Here is an 18,967-nt window from a genome sequence, read left to right on the forward strand (position 1 = left end):
ATGGACCGTGAAAATGAGGTCAAGGTCAAATAAAACCTGCGTAACAGACATAGATCATAAAATGTTTCTATACACCAAATATAGTTGACCTAATGCATAAAGTATTAGAAAAATATACCAAAACTCAAAAACTTAACTTTTACCACTGAACCATGCAAATGAGGTCAAGATCAGATGACACCTGTCAGCTAGACATGTACACCTTATAATCATTCCATACACCAAATATAGTAGACCTATTGCATATAGTATAAGAAAAACAGACCAAAACACAAAAACTTAACTATAACCACTGAACCATAAAAATGAGGTCAAGGTCAAATGACACCTGCCAGTTGGACATGTACACCTTACAGTCCTTCCATACACCGAATATACTAGACCTATTGCTTATAGGATCTGAGATATGGACTTAACCACCAAAACTTAACCTTGTTCACTGATCCATGAAATGAGGTCGAGGTCAAGTAAAAATTGTCTGATGGGCATGAGGACCTTGCAAGGTACGCACATACCAAATATAGTTATCCAATTACTTATAATAAGAGAGAATTAATTTAACATTACAAAAAATCTTAACTTTTTTTTCAAGTAGTCACTGAACCATGAAAATGAGGTCAAGGACATTGGACATGTGACTGACGGAAAGTTCGTAACATGAGGCATCTACATGTATATACAAAGTATGAAGCATCCAGGTCTTCTACCTTCTAAAATATAAAGCTTTTAAGAACTTAGCTAACGCCGCCGCCGGATCACTATCCCTATGGCGAGCTTTCTGCAACAAAAGTTGCAGGCTCGACAAAATTGAGGCCAATGTCAGATAATACATGCCAGACAGACATGTTTACCCTTACAATTATTTCATTCCCCATATATAGATGATCTTTTACAAGAATTTGAAAAAAAGACCGAAACACAAAAAACATTTGCTAATAAACCATGGGAATGAGGTCAAGGTCAGAAGATACTGCCTAGAACTTCATGTATATACTAATTGTACACACTGAACATAGTTTATCTAATACTACATGTAATAGTACTTGAAAAACAGACAAAACCTAAAATTGACCAAAGAATCATGAGAATCAGCAGGTCAAGGTCATGTGATACTGGCAAGAAATTCATGTAAACCATACAATCATTCAATTCACCATGATGATATATAGTTGACTTGTTGATTATAGTATCTAATAGACTGACAAAATTACGAAAATTATTCATTGACCAATCAATGGGCATGAAAATGAGTTCCAGGTCAGATAATGCCTGCCAAACAGGCATGCATACCTGACAGTCATTCAGTACACTAATTATAGTTGAATTGTTGCTTATCGTACTTAAAAAAAAAAAAAATACAAAAAACTAAACATACACTGACCAATGAACCATGAAAATAAGGTCAGTATCAGATAAAACGGACCCGCTAGAGTAGACTGCCATATACCTGTTACAGTATTTCCATACACCGCATATAAAGTTACTCTACTGCTTACAGTATTTGAGAAAATGACCCAACTTCACGTAACTTTAACCTTGATCACTGGTCAGTTATTGACCAGACTGAACCATGAAAATGTGAACATAATTATGACAGACGGAATCTTCGTAAGATATGAAGCATCCAGGTCTTCTACCATCTGAAATATAAAGCTTTATTCAAATAGTTAACGCTGCCGCCTGATAGTAATACCTATGTCAGTCCTGTATACTGCGACATTCGACCAAAATGGACTTCGTACTGATGAACATGATGAAATTGACGAAACATACACTGATCAATCAATTTATGCTATAACATAGTAAAATACCGCGACGAACTTTCATACACTAAAAAAAAAAAAATAACAATAGCATAAATTCTTTATTTTATTTAAAGAGGCTAAACAATTATATTTTTTACAAAATATATATCTCTCCTGAGACCACACACACATCACAATACAATCAAAAACAGATATTTACAAAAAGTTTATTTACAGTCAAGTATTCTATTACTAGTATTCTAGATAAATGAAATATATTTGATTTTCTAATCATGCTAATATGGGTCTCATATACGCATGTAAATTGTGATTAATTTACATACATCTCTGAGTATATAAAGTGGCGAAAAATATATTGTTTTTGGCGAAAGAGGTGGCGAAAAAAATAATTGATCCAGGGGAAACCCTGGTTATCACTAGTATGTGTTCTCATGAGTCGGTTAATTATCAACTAATATGTGTTCTCATGTGTCTATGTACATGTAAGTTTATCATGTGTCAAAGGAAAATACATTGTATATCACTTATTTACTAGTAAATGTTCTCATTTGTCTATATAAATTATCACTAATATGTGTTATAAAACATGTTAACGTAAATCATCACTAGTATGTGTTGTCGTGTGTTTATGTTAATTATCACAAGTATGTGTTATCATGTGTCTGTGTCAATTATCACTGGTATGTGTTCTCATATGTCTGTGTAAATTATCACTAGTATGTGTTCTCATCTGTCTTTGTAAATTGTCCATATTATAACGTATTTATTAGTTTCAATGTTTTCGTTTTAATATGTGACTGAAAATGCCAACAAAACCCTGTACCACATACATTACAGTCATTCGATGATTTGTATACATTTGTGTGTTACACATCACACACTGAATGTCATGAGTGTGAGATTTGCCCTTTTGCCTATATATGTATTTTCAAATGCCTATTTGAATCAATAACATCACTAAACTCGTTCCCACATACATTACAGTTCTGAGGTTTATCGCCTGTGTGTGTTCTCGTGTGTCCCTGTAAATCACATTTAGTAAACTGAAACCCGTTCCCACATACATTACAGTCCTGAGGTTTATCGCTGTGTGTGTTCTCGTGTGTCCCTGTATATCACATTAAGTAAACTCAAACCTTTATCACTGTTTACCAAATACATCAACACTGATGACGTTTATCACATGTACAAGGTACGTGTTTTCATGTGTTTCTTTATATTAAAAAGGTAGCTCAACGTTACCACATACATGTACATGCATACACCATAGTCGTGAACTTAATAAAATGTATGTGTTCTCATGTCAATAAGTAAATTACAATGCTGACCAAACTCTGTACCATATATACCACTGTCATCATGGTCATCAGGTAAATTGAATGGTATGGATGTTCATACATGCTTTTAAACTACTAAATTGACTAAATTCTTTGTGATCTCAAATGTCAGGTTTACATGTTTAACCTGTATGTATTTTTAAATATTTCTTGAAATTACCAGGATCACTAAACCCTTTACCACATACATCACACACTGTCAGTCATAAGGTTTATCACCCGTATGTGTTCTCATGTGTCTCTGTAAATTACCAAGCTGACTAAACCGTTTACAACATACATCACAGTCATGAGGTTTATCGCCTGTATGTATTCTCATATGAATCTGTAAACTACCATGATGAGTAAACCCTTTACCGCATACATCACAGTCATGAGGATTATCACCTGTATGTATTTTCTTGTGTCTCTGTAAACTGCTATGACTTTTAAACCGTTTACCACATATATTACAGTCATAAGGTTTCTCATCGTAATGTATTCTCATCACATGTGTGTCTGTAAATTACCAGGATAACTAAACCCTTTACCACATACATCACAGATATAAGGTTTATTACCTGTATGTATTCTCGAGTGTTTGTGTAAAGTGCCTTGCTCACTAAACCCTTTACCACATACATCACAGTCAAAAGGTTTGTCACCTGTATGTATTCTCATGTGTCTCTGTAAAGCACCAAGCTGACTAAACCGTTTACCACATACATCACAGTCATGAGGTTTATCACCTGTATGTGTTCTCATGTGAATCTGTAAATTACCATGATGAGTAAACCCTTTACCGCATACGTCACAGTCATATGGATTATCACCTGTATGTATTTTCTTGTGTCTCTGTAAACTACTATGACTTTTAAACCGTTTACCACATATATTACAGTCATAAGGTTTCTCATCGTAATGTATTCTCATGTGTGTCTGTAAATTACCAGGATAACTGAACCCGTTACCACATACATCACAGATATAAGGTTTACTACCTGTATGAATTCTCGAGTGTTTGTGTAAAGTGCCTTGCTCACTAAACCCTTTACCACATACATCACAGTCAAAAGGTTTGTCACCTGTATGTATTCTCATGTGTCTCTGTAAAGCACCAAGCTGACTAAACCGTTTACCACATACATCACAGTCATGAGGTTTATCACCTGTATGTGTTCTCATGTGAATCTGTAAATTACCATGATGAGTAAACCCTTTACCGCATACGTCACAGTCATATGGATTATCACCTGTATGTGTTCTCATGTGACTCTGTAAACTACTATGCTGACTAAACCTGTTACCACATACATCACAGTCATGAGGTTTATCACCTGTATGTGTTCTCATGTGAATCTGTAAACTACTATGCTGACTAAACATGTTACCACATACATCACAGATATAAGGTTTATCACCTGTATGAGTTCTCATGTGAATCTGTAAAAGTCCAACCCTACTAAATCCTTTACCACATACATCACAGAAATTAGGTTTTTTGGCTGAATGTGTCCTCATGTGATTCTGTAAAATACTAATATAACTAAACCCCTTACCACATACACCACAATAATAAGGTTTATCACCTGTATGTGTTCTCATGTGTATCTTTAGCTCACTATCTCTAGAAAATTCTCTGTCACACATATCACATTTTTCGGCATTTTCCATTCTCAGGTGTAGCTTTAAGTCCCTACTTTTTCTAACACAAACATCCCATTCCCGCAGTGTATTACTCTGTTCTTACATGGCTGTGTAGAATACCATAGATTGATCCTCTATCACATTCATACTTATAACATGTATAATAAGGTTTATCTCTGTAAGAAACAAAAAAAAGGTTAGGGCTACATGTAAAACCATTTTAAAACTCCCCAATTAAATTACCGTATAAAATATCTATATTGTATACACTGTTTTGGTGTATCACAACATATTTCGCATTTATGTATCTAAATGTGTATCATGTGTATAGGGTAAATCTACTTCTTCACTATATATGTCATTTACGTGTTGGGGTAGTTCTACTTCAACACTATATACTAGTCCGAGATTACTCTGACGTCCAACGGCTGTTTTGCCAGACAAGCTGGGGTCCCACGACCCCAGCTTGTCTGGCAAAACAGCCGTTGGACGTCAGAGTAATCTCGGACTACACTATATACATGATATAGGAGTTGACATCTACCATTTTACATGTTAGATAAGTTCTACTTCGATACTTAAATATGGTATCTACATGTTACCGTAGTTCTACCTCAATACTATATATGACATCTACGTGTTAGGGTAGTTCTACTTCAATACTATATATGACATCTACATGCAGTGGCGGATCCAGCCATTTGAAAAAAGGGGGGTTCCCAACCCAAGACAAAAGGGGTTGGGATAGTTCTACATGTTTTACTTCAATTCTATATATGACATCTACGTGTTAGGGTAGTTCTACTTCAATACTATATATAACATCTACGTGTTGAGGTAGTTCTACTTAATACTATATATGACATCTACGTGTTAGGGTAGTTCTACTTCAATACTATACATGCTATATATGACATCTACGTGTTAGGGTAGTTTTACTTCAATACTATATATATATGACATCTACGTGTTAGGGTAGTTCTACTTCAATACTATATATATGACATCTACGTGTTAGGGTAGTTCTACTTCAATACTATATATGACATCTACGTGTTAGGGTAGTTTTACTTCACTACTATATATATATATATGACATCTACGTGTAAGGGTAGTTCTACTTCAATTCTATATATATGACATCTACGTGAACATTGGGGTATCTACTTCAATACTATATATATGACATCTACGTGCTAGTGTAGTTCTACTTCAATACTATATATGACATCTACGTGTTAGTGTAGTTCTACTTCAATACTATATATATGACATCTACGTGTTAGGGTAGTTCTACTTCAATACTATATACGACATCTACGTGTTAGGGTAGTTCTACTTCAATACTATATATATATGACATCTACGTGTAAGGGTAGTTCTACTTCAATACTATATATATGACATCTACGTGAACATTGGGGTAACTACTTCAATACTATATATATGACATCTACGTGTTAGGGTAGTTCTACTTCAATACTATTTATATGACATCTACGTGTTAGGGTATTTCTACTTCAATACTATATATATGACATCTACGTGTTAGGGTAGTTCTACTTCAATACTATATATGACATCTACGTGTTAGGGTAGTTCTACTTCAATACTATATATATGACATCTACGTGTTAGGGTAGTTCTACTTCAATACTATATATGACATCTACGTGTTAAGGTAGTTTTCCTTCAATACCATATATGACATCTACGTGTTGGGGTAGTTTTACTTCAATACTATATATGACAACTACGTGTTAGGGTTGTTCTCCTTCAATACTATATATGACATCTACATGTTTGGGTAGTTCTACTTCAATACTATATATGACATCTACGCGTTAGGGTAGTTCTTCTTCAATACTATATACATGATATATGAAATCTACGTGTTTGGGTAGTTCTACTTCAATACTATATATATGACATCTACGTGTTAGGGTAGTTCTACTTCAATACTATATATGACATCTACGTGTTAAGGTAGTTCTACTTCAATACTATATATGACATCTACGTTTTGGGGTAGTTCTACTTCAATACTATATATGACATCTACGTGTTAGGGTAGTTCTACTTCAATACTATATATGACATCTACGTGTTAGGGTAGTTCTACTTCAATACCATATATGACATCTACGTGTAAGGGTAGTTCTACTTCAATACTATATATGACACATCTACGTGTAACGTTATAGTAGTTCTACTTCAATACTATATATGACATCTACGTGTTAGGGTAGTTCTACATGTACTTCAATACTTTATATGACATCTACGTGTTAGGGTAGTTCTACTTCAATACTATATATGACATCTACATGTTTACAGGAATGATTCCAGGTGTTTTCAAATGGGTCCCTTGAACATCAAATTGGGAATTTTTATCCCTATTGGGAATTTTTTATGCATAAAATCTAAGACGTAATCATATCATTTTCCTGTAAAAACGGAAAATGTATATTAAGTTTAACTTCTACACTGATTTAAAAAGTTGTAACATTTTGAATAATTATGGATGTGCTACTGATTATGATATATAATATATGATTCTGATCTCATAGATAAGATCACCAGATTACTTGAAAGATATTGGATTGAGACCAAGGAAGTTGTATTACCTGAATATCATTGCACATGATGCACTAGTTCAAATAATTATGACGTCTTGAAAGGCTATTATATTTTTTTTTCTTTGACCCCTTACTTCGAAGTAACCTAGGCATATCATATAGAGAATAATACATGGCAAAATCCGTATCATGTGCCGTATCATCCCGAGATACCAATATCAGCCCGAGGGATGATATTGATCGAGGGTGATACAGCGTGTGATACAGATTTTGCCATGTAATATTAATCTGTTTATTATATATTTTTTAAAACCAAATTAAAATCGTAAAAAAATGCATTTGTGCAGAAACAAACTTCACGAAAATTATGACCAAATAAACATATTTCTACATCTTATTGTACAATTTTATATAAAAATCGCTCGTCCAGTTACTGGGTAATAATTATTTGGAAAAAAATCGATTTTAGTTGAAGCGATAGGACATTTTTTTTTAATCGAAATTATTTTTTCCCCTAAGCCTTAAAATGCAGCAACTGGACGTCATAGGTCAAACGTTGAAGTTATTCTAATTATGATGCGCGCCATGTATGCGATACGGATTATGCGATACAGGGTAGGTGATACAGACTGGAAAAAAGAACCTTTATTAAACATACAAAATTGCTGTATTTTGTACTATACGCTATAAATATGATAAATATACATAAACATATATACCAGCTAACATTAATCTATGGCAAGCCGTTTTACTATTTAATCAAATGTCAAGATATCTCATGTTGTATATATAAGATATCTCATTTAATATATAAGATATCTTCTATAATTTCATTTACATAAGATGTGTTATACATGTATATTATATGAGATATCTTATATATATTACAAATGTATTATATGAAATATTTCATAAGTTTATTAGAGATCTCATGAAGTATATGATATATCTTATAAATATCTTTTATAATTTAAAAGATATCTTATATAATTGATGAGAATTTTCATATAGTTTCTAAGATATCTTATATAGTTTATGGGATATCTTATAAAGAAAATTATATAAGATGTCTTATATAACATGTATAAAGGAAATTATACAAGATATCTTATAAACTATATATTTTATAAGATATCTTATATACTTGATAAGATATCTCCTAAAGTTATTAAGATATCTTATGAATATATTTCAGATTAGATATCTTATATAGTTTATGAGATATATTTAAGATATCTTATAAAGTTTATAAGATAGTTTATAAGATAGTTTTTAAGATATCTTTAAGATTATGGGATATCTAATCAAGAAAATTATATAAGATAAACTGTTTATCATGATATATATGATATACAATATGTATAAGAAGCATACATTTATCATATGCTTATAACTGCCCGGCCCCCATTGATGTATATAACTCACATCTTCTTTATTCATCATTGTTCATAAGGACAAGAATGCTGGTCTATGTAAATGTCAACATTATTTACTGGGCTCAGTGTTGACATGACTGAAGGCCGCTGTACTTAGACCTTAGTCCAAATAATCATGACGTCTGGCATGGTTATTTTTTTTCTGAGAAGCTGTCACAGAAAAACTTAAATACATGTAACCTTTGCAGATGTCATAATTATTTTGATTTAGTAACTATCTTGATAATTTAATTAAAATCAAGAATACAGGTCAAAGAAATCCAAATAATTATGATTCTGTCCCAGACATGCCAGAAAAAATTGTATTGCTGCCCCCCCCCCCCCCCCTTTTCCCCCCCCAAAAAAAAAATAGAGAAAAAAATACCATTGCCAGACGTCATAATACATGTATTTAAACTATTTGGACTAATTCGACCTTTAATAATTTAAATCATGATAATCATGATAATCATTTGTTAACTGTTCATGCATTGTAACTTGGATGGAAAGTTATCTTATTGGCGCACATGGCACATGTTCTTATAAACTGTTGGTTTTATAATTTTGCAATCATAACCAGCAAAATATAAACATGATAAATACATATATATACATACATTTGACATATAAATACATATAAATACATATAATATGTTTCTCTCTGTCATAACATTGAATGGATTATTTACGATCATTTACCATCTCCAAATAGCAAATATAGTATTAATGCATGGGTGTTTTTATAATGGCCCTGTTATGTATGTCCAAGGTCTGTAATAATGGTCCAGGAAGTCTGTAATGGCCCGACCAAGACCATTATTACTTACCAAGGACATATAACAGGGCCATTATAAAAACACCCATGCATTAATACATTTATTAACCAACTGAACATGCTGAACAAAAGTGGGTATCGGGACCGTTCGCCCTAATAACATGTTCGCCCTGCAGTGATATTGTTGGCTTTTTTCAAAACTACCTCTACCCTTTTTTATTGGGAAAATATGCGTCATTTTCATCAAATTGGGAAATTTAAAATATACCATGAATTTGACTGAAACTTCAATATACAGACCCATTTTCACGTCAAAACCTGCTATAAAATAAGACCCCATTTTATCAGTGATGATACATAAATAGACCCTCAAATCTGCACCTATAGTCATTTTAGGCATGAACAATCTTTAAATGAGTGTTTTCAGTTTGTATTCATGTACAATTACTATTGAGACTGCACTAATTGGGAAAAAAATTGTCTTTTTGGGAATAATTTAAGCCATTTTTTTCTTCAAATTGGGATTCTTCTCCAGGGGAAAAAGCCTGTATTCTCCACTAATTTAAGGCAAACAATATCACTGCCCTGGGTATGTTCGCCTTGAGTTCATTCGCCCATAGAGTCTGTTCACCCTATTAAAAAAATATTAATATTCAGGGCATTGAAGTTGAATAAACTTATTCAGATATTTCTATGGTATATATATTCTTGAAATTTATGGAAACAGCAAAATATTTAAAAGTTTATGGCTTGTTTAGGATCATTATAATTGTTCAATGACTAGATAATTCGGATCACTGATTATTTTGATACTTGTCTTTTGATGGATTATTAATAAAAATCAAACGTTTTGTTTTGATAAAATATTCAGCTTGAAATTAATAAAAACAATGATGTACGAACTGTTAATCATGAAACATGTTTGTTTACAAGTTCATTTAGTATTATACTCTGAGAGTAGTCATCAATAAAGAGAAAATCAAAGGGAAAATTATAAATTGATTGCGGGAATATAAATATTCTGTCAATTTTTCAACAAACTTTAACATATTTTGTTCAAATACTTAAAATTAGGAAATCAGAACAATTAGAAAAAAATAAAAATCAGGGCGAATGGACCCTGGGCGAACAGGATTCAGGGCGAACAGATACCAGGGAGAACGAGAATCAGGGCGAACGGACCCGGATTCACAAAAGTGTATGTTTTGCTGTCAACTTGATGTACTCTCTACTCTTTTAATGACAGTGTAGTTGGAAAAAATAATTTGTACTTCACCATCATAAAGCTTTTAATATATCAAATATCCAAGATATTAAGTTGACAGATGTTATGTGTTGAAAAACTGGATGAACAGTGATCCCTATATTTGAAAATCAGCGGCCATGTTAAACTTATTATATTTGATATTAACACTCAGTCTGTTTTTCTGTAATGGCCGTTTTTTCTGTAATGGCCCTGTTTTTCTGTAATGGCCCTGTTTTTCTATAATGGCCCTGTTTTTCTGTAATGGCCCTGTATTAATGTCCAGTTTGTCTGTATATTAAGCCCAGTTTGGGTTTATAATAAACAGTCAATTTTGGCAATAATGTACTTACTACTTAGTTAGTTAATATAAGTCTGTACGAGTGAGTACTATCTTGTTTGGCTTTCACGTTATATAACATCATCAAGTCTATCCATATATTATTCACTCCGGTTTGTAAAAATATAATATAAATCATTCATGTCATTGTCTTCTCATTTACTTACTTTTTCTTTACAGGGATAATATAGGTGGAGGGAAAGAAACCAACGTTATCTTTCCAGATCCCCTACCTTAATTATCTGTAAGTTCCTCCTATGTCAGGCGAACAACAATAACGGTGAAGATAGGGATTCGATACAGAACAAACGAGTGCATTATTCATTTTATCAAGGATTTATGTAATATAGGGTAAGATTTTTTATAAGTAGACAGAAAATGGCATTATATGCATAAAATTCAACTGTCTATAGCCCAGCAAACATAAAATTCTACTGCCTATAGCCAGAGACATATAATACAACAGATTGGAAACTCTAGTAGAGTCTATATAACGGCCAATGAAATCACTTGGCTACCGGAAGTGCTTGGGATTATGATGTGACTTAATTGGGATGAAGGAGGAGCGAGATGAGAAAATTCCGCCATTGTTGTTAAGAGAGACGATACGCTTACAGATTTGGTTTTTCGTTTATGTCGATTGCTTTCACAGCTAAAGCATGTAAGTATATTCAAAAGATACATCTAACTAGTTCTATCAATTTGTTTATACTACATGTATAATGTGCTGAGATGATGATAATAATCAAATGCAGACCAATTTAAATTCGGTCCATTCAGCTTCCCCTCTTTATTGCTGTAGAACCGGTGTGGCCCACCATTTTTTTTCATAAAACTTGAAAATTTACGATTATATATACAATTTTAAAGTGTTATTCTACTCCCAATTGTTATCCCGTTAAAATGATACTATTTTACGGTATATTTTGATCAAATAGTGTTTTCATAAAATACCATCAAAGGTGATTTATTTTTTTCACATTGATACTCAAATCCATCTATGCGAGAATTACCTTTTTTCATAAAACTTAGAAATTATCGAATAAATATGCAATTTAATGAGCCTGTATAAATTCCAAATGTTATCTTGTTAAAATAAGATCAGCGGGGCATATGTGTGTATACCATGAACATGTACACATTCCCAATATATTCCTCTTTTTTTTTTATAAATTTTGCCCATTATTCTCTATTCTTTATTTATTTTAGCACCCCATCATTCTCCAATCTTGATATTTTGATAAAACGTTTCCTCTTGTCTTTACTTTTCTGATTTTAATTTATGCAGTTATTCCAATACTCCTATTGTATGAATGTAGGACAGTGTCAGAAAGTCACAGGACAAAAAGTCACAATTCATTTTTCTGATTATTTCTTTGAACAAAAAACGTTTATTTCTATTCTTGAACTATTGTATATAAACCAACTTTGTAAACAAAAATTATCAAAAACAATTCAAAAATGATCAAATAATTGTTGAAAAAACAAAATGTCAAACTGGTTTGGCACTTAAATGGCTTCATGGTGCCAAGAAATCTTTCTTTTGCATGCTTAAAATTAAATAAATCTTCATTTTTCAAATATAATGACACATTTATTAAACTTTAATATGAATATATGTATTAAAAAGTAAATATTTAAAGATATTTCTCTTATATATACAAACAATTGTCAACAGATTATTTGTGACTTTTTGTCCTACCAAATTTGTGACTTTATGTCCTGTGACTTTCTGTCCGTTTACCTTTTGTAAACACCTTCCCATTGGCGGATCCAGCCCCTTTTTTTGGACGATCAATGAATTTGAATGGGGACATGTGGTTGGAACCCTCCTTTATCCTGGGTTGATCCGCCCCTGCTTCCAGACCCTCATGAGATAGAAGCAGAGACTAAGTAAAGTTGATGTCAGCAATTTACATTGTATGTTAAATTAACTGTACGATGTTTAACAAATGACAAATATATCAAATGTGTGTACCTAATAGCAGAGACATATAATACAAGAGATTGGCAACTCGGCGAAATCCCGTGATATCACACGGCCAGATTTAAACCTCGCGAGATTTCTTTGGGTAATAGAGTCTTCATCAAAGTATTAAAAGTACTCGAAGAAATAGTGAAGTTGATTATAAGCATAAATTAACTGTTTCAGTGTTAAATTTAACATAATTAATTGAATAATTTGAGTTCATACGTAATTATTTATTTCAATGTCATTCTAATTTTGATTTGTATTATTTGTATTATTGAAAAAGAAACATTATTTGATATTGTATTAAAAATACGATATTAAATAATTTACACTTAATAAATTGTTTGTCTTGTATCAGAGTTAATTTTATTTGATAGTTTCATAATGGGTTTCTTTTAAATATACACCTGTCTCGGAGACATAATGTCACAGTGTGACATGTATATTCGGCTTGAATTATCCGATGGTCAGGTAAATCACAACCTGTTAAAATGAGTTTTATTTGACACCTGGTACACACGAAATTGTTACACCACAGGTGTCCACACTCTTTCCGAAAATACTATTTACAAAATATAAAATTATTTAATGTGTAGAAAAAAACCTTTATTTTTTTGATAAATTTAGCTTTCATCATGATCGACTTTGTCTTATATTCATAATTTGTATAGATCATTAAAAATTGATTACTTTCTGGGTTCAGTATTAATTTGGCTTGTATTGAGTTTTTTTTTTTATGATTGTCGGTAAAGTGTTTTCTAAGTGTGTTTTTCGAAATTTATATTATGAGCTTGCATTGTGTTGTTTTTATGATTGTCGGTAAATTTATGGTTTCTCCTTTTCACGAGTTGCCAATCTCTTGTATTATATGTCTCTGGTCAAGATCAAATTTAATGATCATTTAATAGAAAATGGCAATATAAGTCTCACTTTTGCCCTCGAATATAAAGGGATTAAACCATATTGTAAGCGTAAGGAAATGCTAAATATACAATAAAAGATCACAGCAGCAGCCTGCCATTTCATGTAACAATTTGTGTAAGAAGAAACATTTTACGATGTTATACTTCTGTTAACATAGCAAATTGACTTCAAAGCATACATCAGTTTAAATGCCATATTGATATCTAAATGTTTCGAAATGTACATTTTCCCCTTCTTTTTTTTAACTTTTGGACTAGTTAAAATCTCCTTTTAATTTTGATACAAACATGGACATATGTGAATAGTTAAATTTTTACAACATTTTGACTTGATTTTTTTACTTTATACAAACTGCACGAAAATGTGTCTACATTTGTTGTGGATCAGGCTGATTTAATTGATGGTTGCTTAACGTCCAGTGGCAAATAATTCATATTTATTTACATATTGATGTGCGAGTGTATGACATTTCTTTTCTGTACAGTATATGCAATATAATATTTAACTCTCCACAAGAAACCAAATGATACAGACATTAACAACTTTAGGTAACCAAAAGGCTCTTAGCAATGAGTAAAATTCATTCTGCACTGTCAACTATACAAGGTCTATTTAAGAAAAAGGTTTAACACATCAAACAAGAAAACTTCCGGCCCGATTTATGAACAAAATAATAACAAAAAAATCCAAATATGATATATACAGCAACAAACCAGTGAATTACAGGCTCCTTACTTTGGAAAGGCTCATACATAATAAAGGCATGATAATAGATTTCACCATTATCACAAGCCGTACAATTTTATGTCCTTGTTTGTTGTTTTTTGTTTTGTTTTTTCCCCACAGTAAGCATATTTATAAAACCTTTAAACCAATTAATTTGGTGTGGCTTTTGAATAAACCAAATTACATCTGTTAAAAAACACCGACATACATCCCAGTATTCTGAAATGAAAAGGACCAGTCAGACTGAGAATCAGAACATGTACATGTATTTATGTATACAATATATCTAGAATATCACTACACATGATTCCATCCTTTTTCAATAAGTTAACTAAACCAAAATTTAAGAGAACAAAAATAATTCCAGGTATAAATAATAGTTTTATTATCAAACATTTATCCATTATGTTACTGTCAATGATAACTGAGAGTTGTATGCTCATTTCCCTGCAACTGATCTGGTACAGTTCAACTATGCAAATTTCGGATCTGTACAGCTAAGGATATATGTATCACCGATGCTAACTTGCAATAAATCGCATACATTGAAAGAGAGATGGCAAGAGTCTTCATGTTCATTGTGTAACCCATTCACTGCAAATATCTCAATTTCTTGTGCAATCAGTTGCTCTGTGCCTTTCACTGGTGCTAGAAAAAGAAACAACATGACAATCAAATTCAAGTGTACATATTTTTCATTCTCAAATGGCTATTCTTTTGCTGCATTAGTGTGGTCTGAGTGTTCATCTAACAAGAGTTCTCCTTTGTCTTCTTCTGATGTTATAGAAATTTCCTCAGAACGTACAAACACGACCAGAGATGTGTCATATTTGGATGATCCTTTCCATCTTCAGTGTGGATTGAAACTGTAACAGATATCTCCTCCATAATGGTACCAACAGCTGTTCATGGTCGAGGATAACTCTCTTTTTAACTCCTTTTGTTAATTTCTACATCTTTTCCTCTTTGGCATTCTAAATTTAAAAAAAAAATAAGGTTGAAAAGACTATTTGTCTTACTTGTAAACTTTACTTCCTACATGTATGTCATACAACATTCTGCAGGTTTTTATTATGCTAAATCTATTTTAAATTTAATTTTGTCATGTATAGACCTTTCAAGCTTGCTATTAGGTACAAATATTTGATATGTTTGTCAATTGTTAAACGTGGTACACTGAACATACAATGTAAGTTGCTGACATCAACTTTATTAAGTCTCTGCTTCTATATATTTTGTAGGTCTCATGGGGGTCTAGAAAGGGTTTACAAAAGGATAACGGACTGAAAGTCACAGGACATAAAGTCACAAATTTAATAGGACAAAAAGTCACAAGACAAAAAAAAACACAAATAATCTTTTGACAAATGTTTGTATATATAAGAGAAATATCTTTAAATATGTACTTTTTAATACATATATTCATATTAAAGTTTAACAAATGTGTCATTATATTTGAAAAATGAAGATTTATTGAATTTTAATCATACAAAAGAAAGACTTCTTGGCACCATGAAGCCATGTAAGTGCCAAATCAGTTTTACATTTTGTTTTTTTAACAACTATTTGATCATCTTTGATATGTTTTTGATAAGTTGGTTTTTATACAATAGTTCAAGAATAGAAATAAGTGTTTTTGTTCAAAGAAAATAATCAGAAAAAAAAATTGTCCTGTGAATTTCTGACACTGTCCTTCATTCATAGAAAAGAGTATCGGAATAACTGCATGAATCGAAATCAGAGAAGTAAGGACAAGAGGAAATATCTTACCAAAATATCAAGATTGGAGAATGATGGGATGCTAAAATAAATAAGGAATAGAGAATGATAGGAAAAATTTACAAAGAAAAGAGAAATAAATTTGGAATGTGTACATGTCCATGGTAATACAAATATATTCCCCGCTGAAGATAACATTTTGGAATTAATACAGGCTCATTAAATGCATATTTATTCTATTTTTTCTAAGTTTTATGAAAAAAGGTAAGTCTCGCATAGCCGGATTTGGGTATCAATGTGAAAAAAAATCACCTTTGATGGTATTTTATGAAAACACTATTTGATCAAAGTATACGAAAATAGTATCATTTTAACAAGATAACAATCGGGAGAAGAATAACCTTACAAAATTGCATATATAATCGTAAATTTCTAAGTATTATGAAAAAAAGGTAGTTCTCGCATAGCTGGATTTGGGAATCAATGTGAAAACAAAAAATCACCTTTGATGGTATTTTATGAAAACACTATTTGATCAAAATATACGAAAATAGTATCATTTTAACCGGATAACAATCTGGAGTAGAATAACACTATAAAATTGCATATATAATCGTAAATTTCTAAGTTTTATGAAAAAAAATGGTGGACCACACCGATTCTACAGCAATAAAGAGGGGAAGCTGAATGGACCGAATTTAAATTGGTCTGCATAGGATTATTATCATCATTTCAGCACATTAAAGTATAAACAAATTGGTAGAACTAGTTAGATGTATCTTTTGAATATACTTACATCCTTCAGCTGTGAAAACAATCGACATAAACGAGAAAACAAATCTGTAAGCGTATCGCCTCTCTTAACAACAATGGCGGAATGTTCTCATCTTCATCCCAGGTAACATCATAATCCCAATCACGTCCGGTCTCACGTGATTTCGTTTATCGTTACTTGGATTCTACTAGAGTTGCTAATCTCTTGTATTATATGTCTCTGCTAATAGCAAGCTTGAAAGGTCCATACATGACAAAATGAAATTTAAAATAGTTTTAGCATAATAAAAACCTGCAGAATGTTGTATGACATACGTGTAGGAAGTAAAGTTTTAAAGTAAGACAAATAGATGTTGTATAATAGGCTCTACAAATTCAAATTTCTTTTCAACTTTTTTTTTTTTAATTCAGAATGCCAAAAGAGGAAAAGATGTAGTAAGTTAACAAAAGGAGTTAAAAAGAAAGGTAATCCTCGACCATGGACAGCTGTTGAAACCATTATGGAGGAGATATCTGTTGGCTTGCAGTCTCAATCCACACTGAAGATGAAAAGGATCATCCAATAGACCACTTTCGAGTTCATCCGTCACCGGAAAAAACTCGTCAATTATACGCGCCTTTATCATCGTCATTTGTGCGTTTAGGGGCGTCGTCACTTCCTTCCAATGTTGAGCGAGTGGTTGGAAAACTATAATTCTATATTGTACGAATTATTCGGCAAATTGAATTCTCAAAATTGACAATCAACACTGCTGTCATTAGGGAAATGTCAGTAAGTACCTACAGAGCAACCATTATTTCTAGTTTATCCTGCACAAAGACGATAACTAAGACGCTTGATGAACGTAAATAGTGCAGGGATACAGGCGAGCCCCTCTATCTGGTAAATGACGTCATAAAGGCGTGTATAATTGACGAGTTTTTGCCGGTGACGGATGAACTCGAAAGTGGTCTATTATGACACATCTCTGGTCGAGTTTGTACGTTCTGAGGAAATTTCTATTACATCAGAAGAAGACAAAGGAGAACTCTTGTTAGATGAACACTCTGACCACACTTATGCAGCAAAAGAACAGCCATTTGAGAATGAAAAAATAAGTACACTTGAATTTGATTGTCATGCTGATTTTTTTCTTGCACCACTGGAAGGCACAGAGCAACTGATTACACAATAATTGAGATATTTGCGGTGAATGAGACACACAATGAACATGAAGAACCTTGCCTTTCTCCCATTATCCCTTTGAGTTTCAGACTTTATGCAATTTATTACAAGTTAGCATCAATGATACATGTACATATATCCTTAGCTGTACAGATACCGAAATTTGCAAACAGTTGAACTGTACCAGATCAGTTGCATAAAGCTCTCATATTGTATTATGTGTCTCTGCTATAGCCCAGCAAACATTAAATCATGTGGATTAAATAATAATAACACGGGTATTAAATGGGTTCTTTTGTCTATTGTGATTATAATAAAACTCTTAAGGTGGTACCCAACACCTTGACTAAAATTTATTTGGCTCGTTTAATTTTCATAAAATTTTTACAAAATACTTACTTTGACCCGGAAGCATGACAAGTCGCCCCACTGGCAAGTCGCACACAACCTGGATCACCAACTCGCCCCACTTTTTAAAAAATCGCCCCACATGTGAAATTGGTAAAATCATGTTTAATATTACTCCTGCCAACTCGCCCCACTTAATGGAAAACGGTAATATTTAGATTGATATGAAATCAAAAATATATTTACCATCACAAAAAT

General features: G+C 32.3%; 1 protein-coding gene across 1 annotated transcript; it reads right to left on the bottom strand.

Moving 5' to 3' along the window:
• Window positions 1–1,851: 1,851 nt before the first annotated feature.
• LOC139495245 (zinc finger protein 227-like) lies at window positions 1,852–4,993 on the bottom strand. Its single transcript, XM_071283512.1, is given in 2 exon segments — window positions 1,852–3,590; window positions 3,593–4,993. Coding segments are annotated over 2 exon segments (1,452 nt in total). The 5' UTR covers window positions 4,757–4,993; the 3' UTR covers window positions 1,852–3,302.
• Between the last annotated feature and the right edge of the window lie 13,974 nt (window positions 4,994–18,967).

Source organism: Mytilus edulis, chromosome 11, assembly GCF_963676685.1.
Source record: "Mytilus edulis chromosome 11, xbMytEdul2.2, whole genome shotgun sequence".
Lineage (NCBI taxonomy): Eukaryota > Metazoa > Mollusca > Bivalvia > Mytilida > Mytilidae > Mytilus > Mytilus edulis.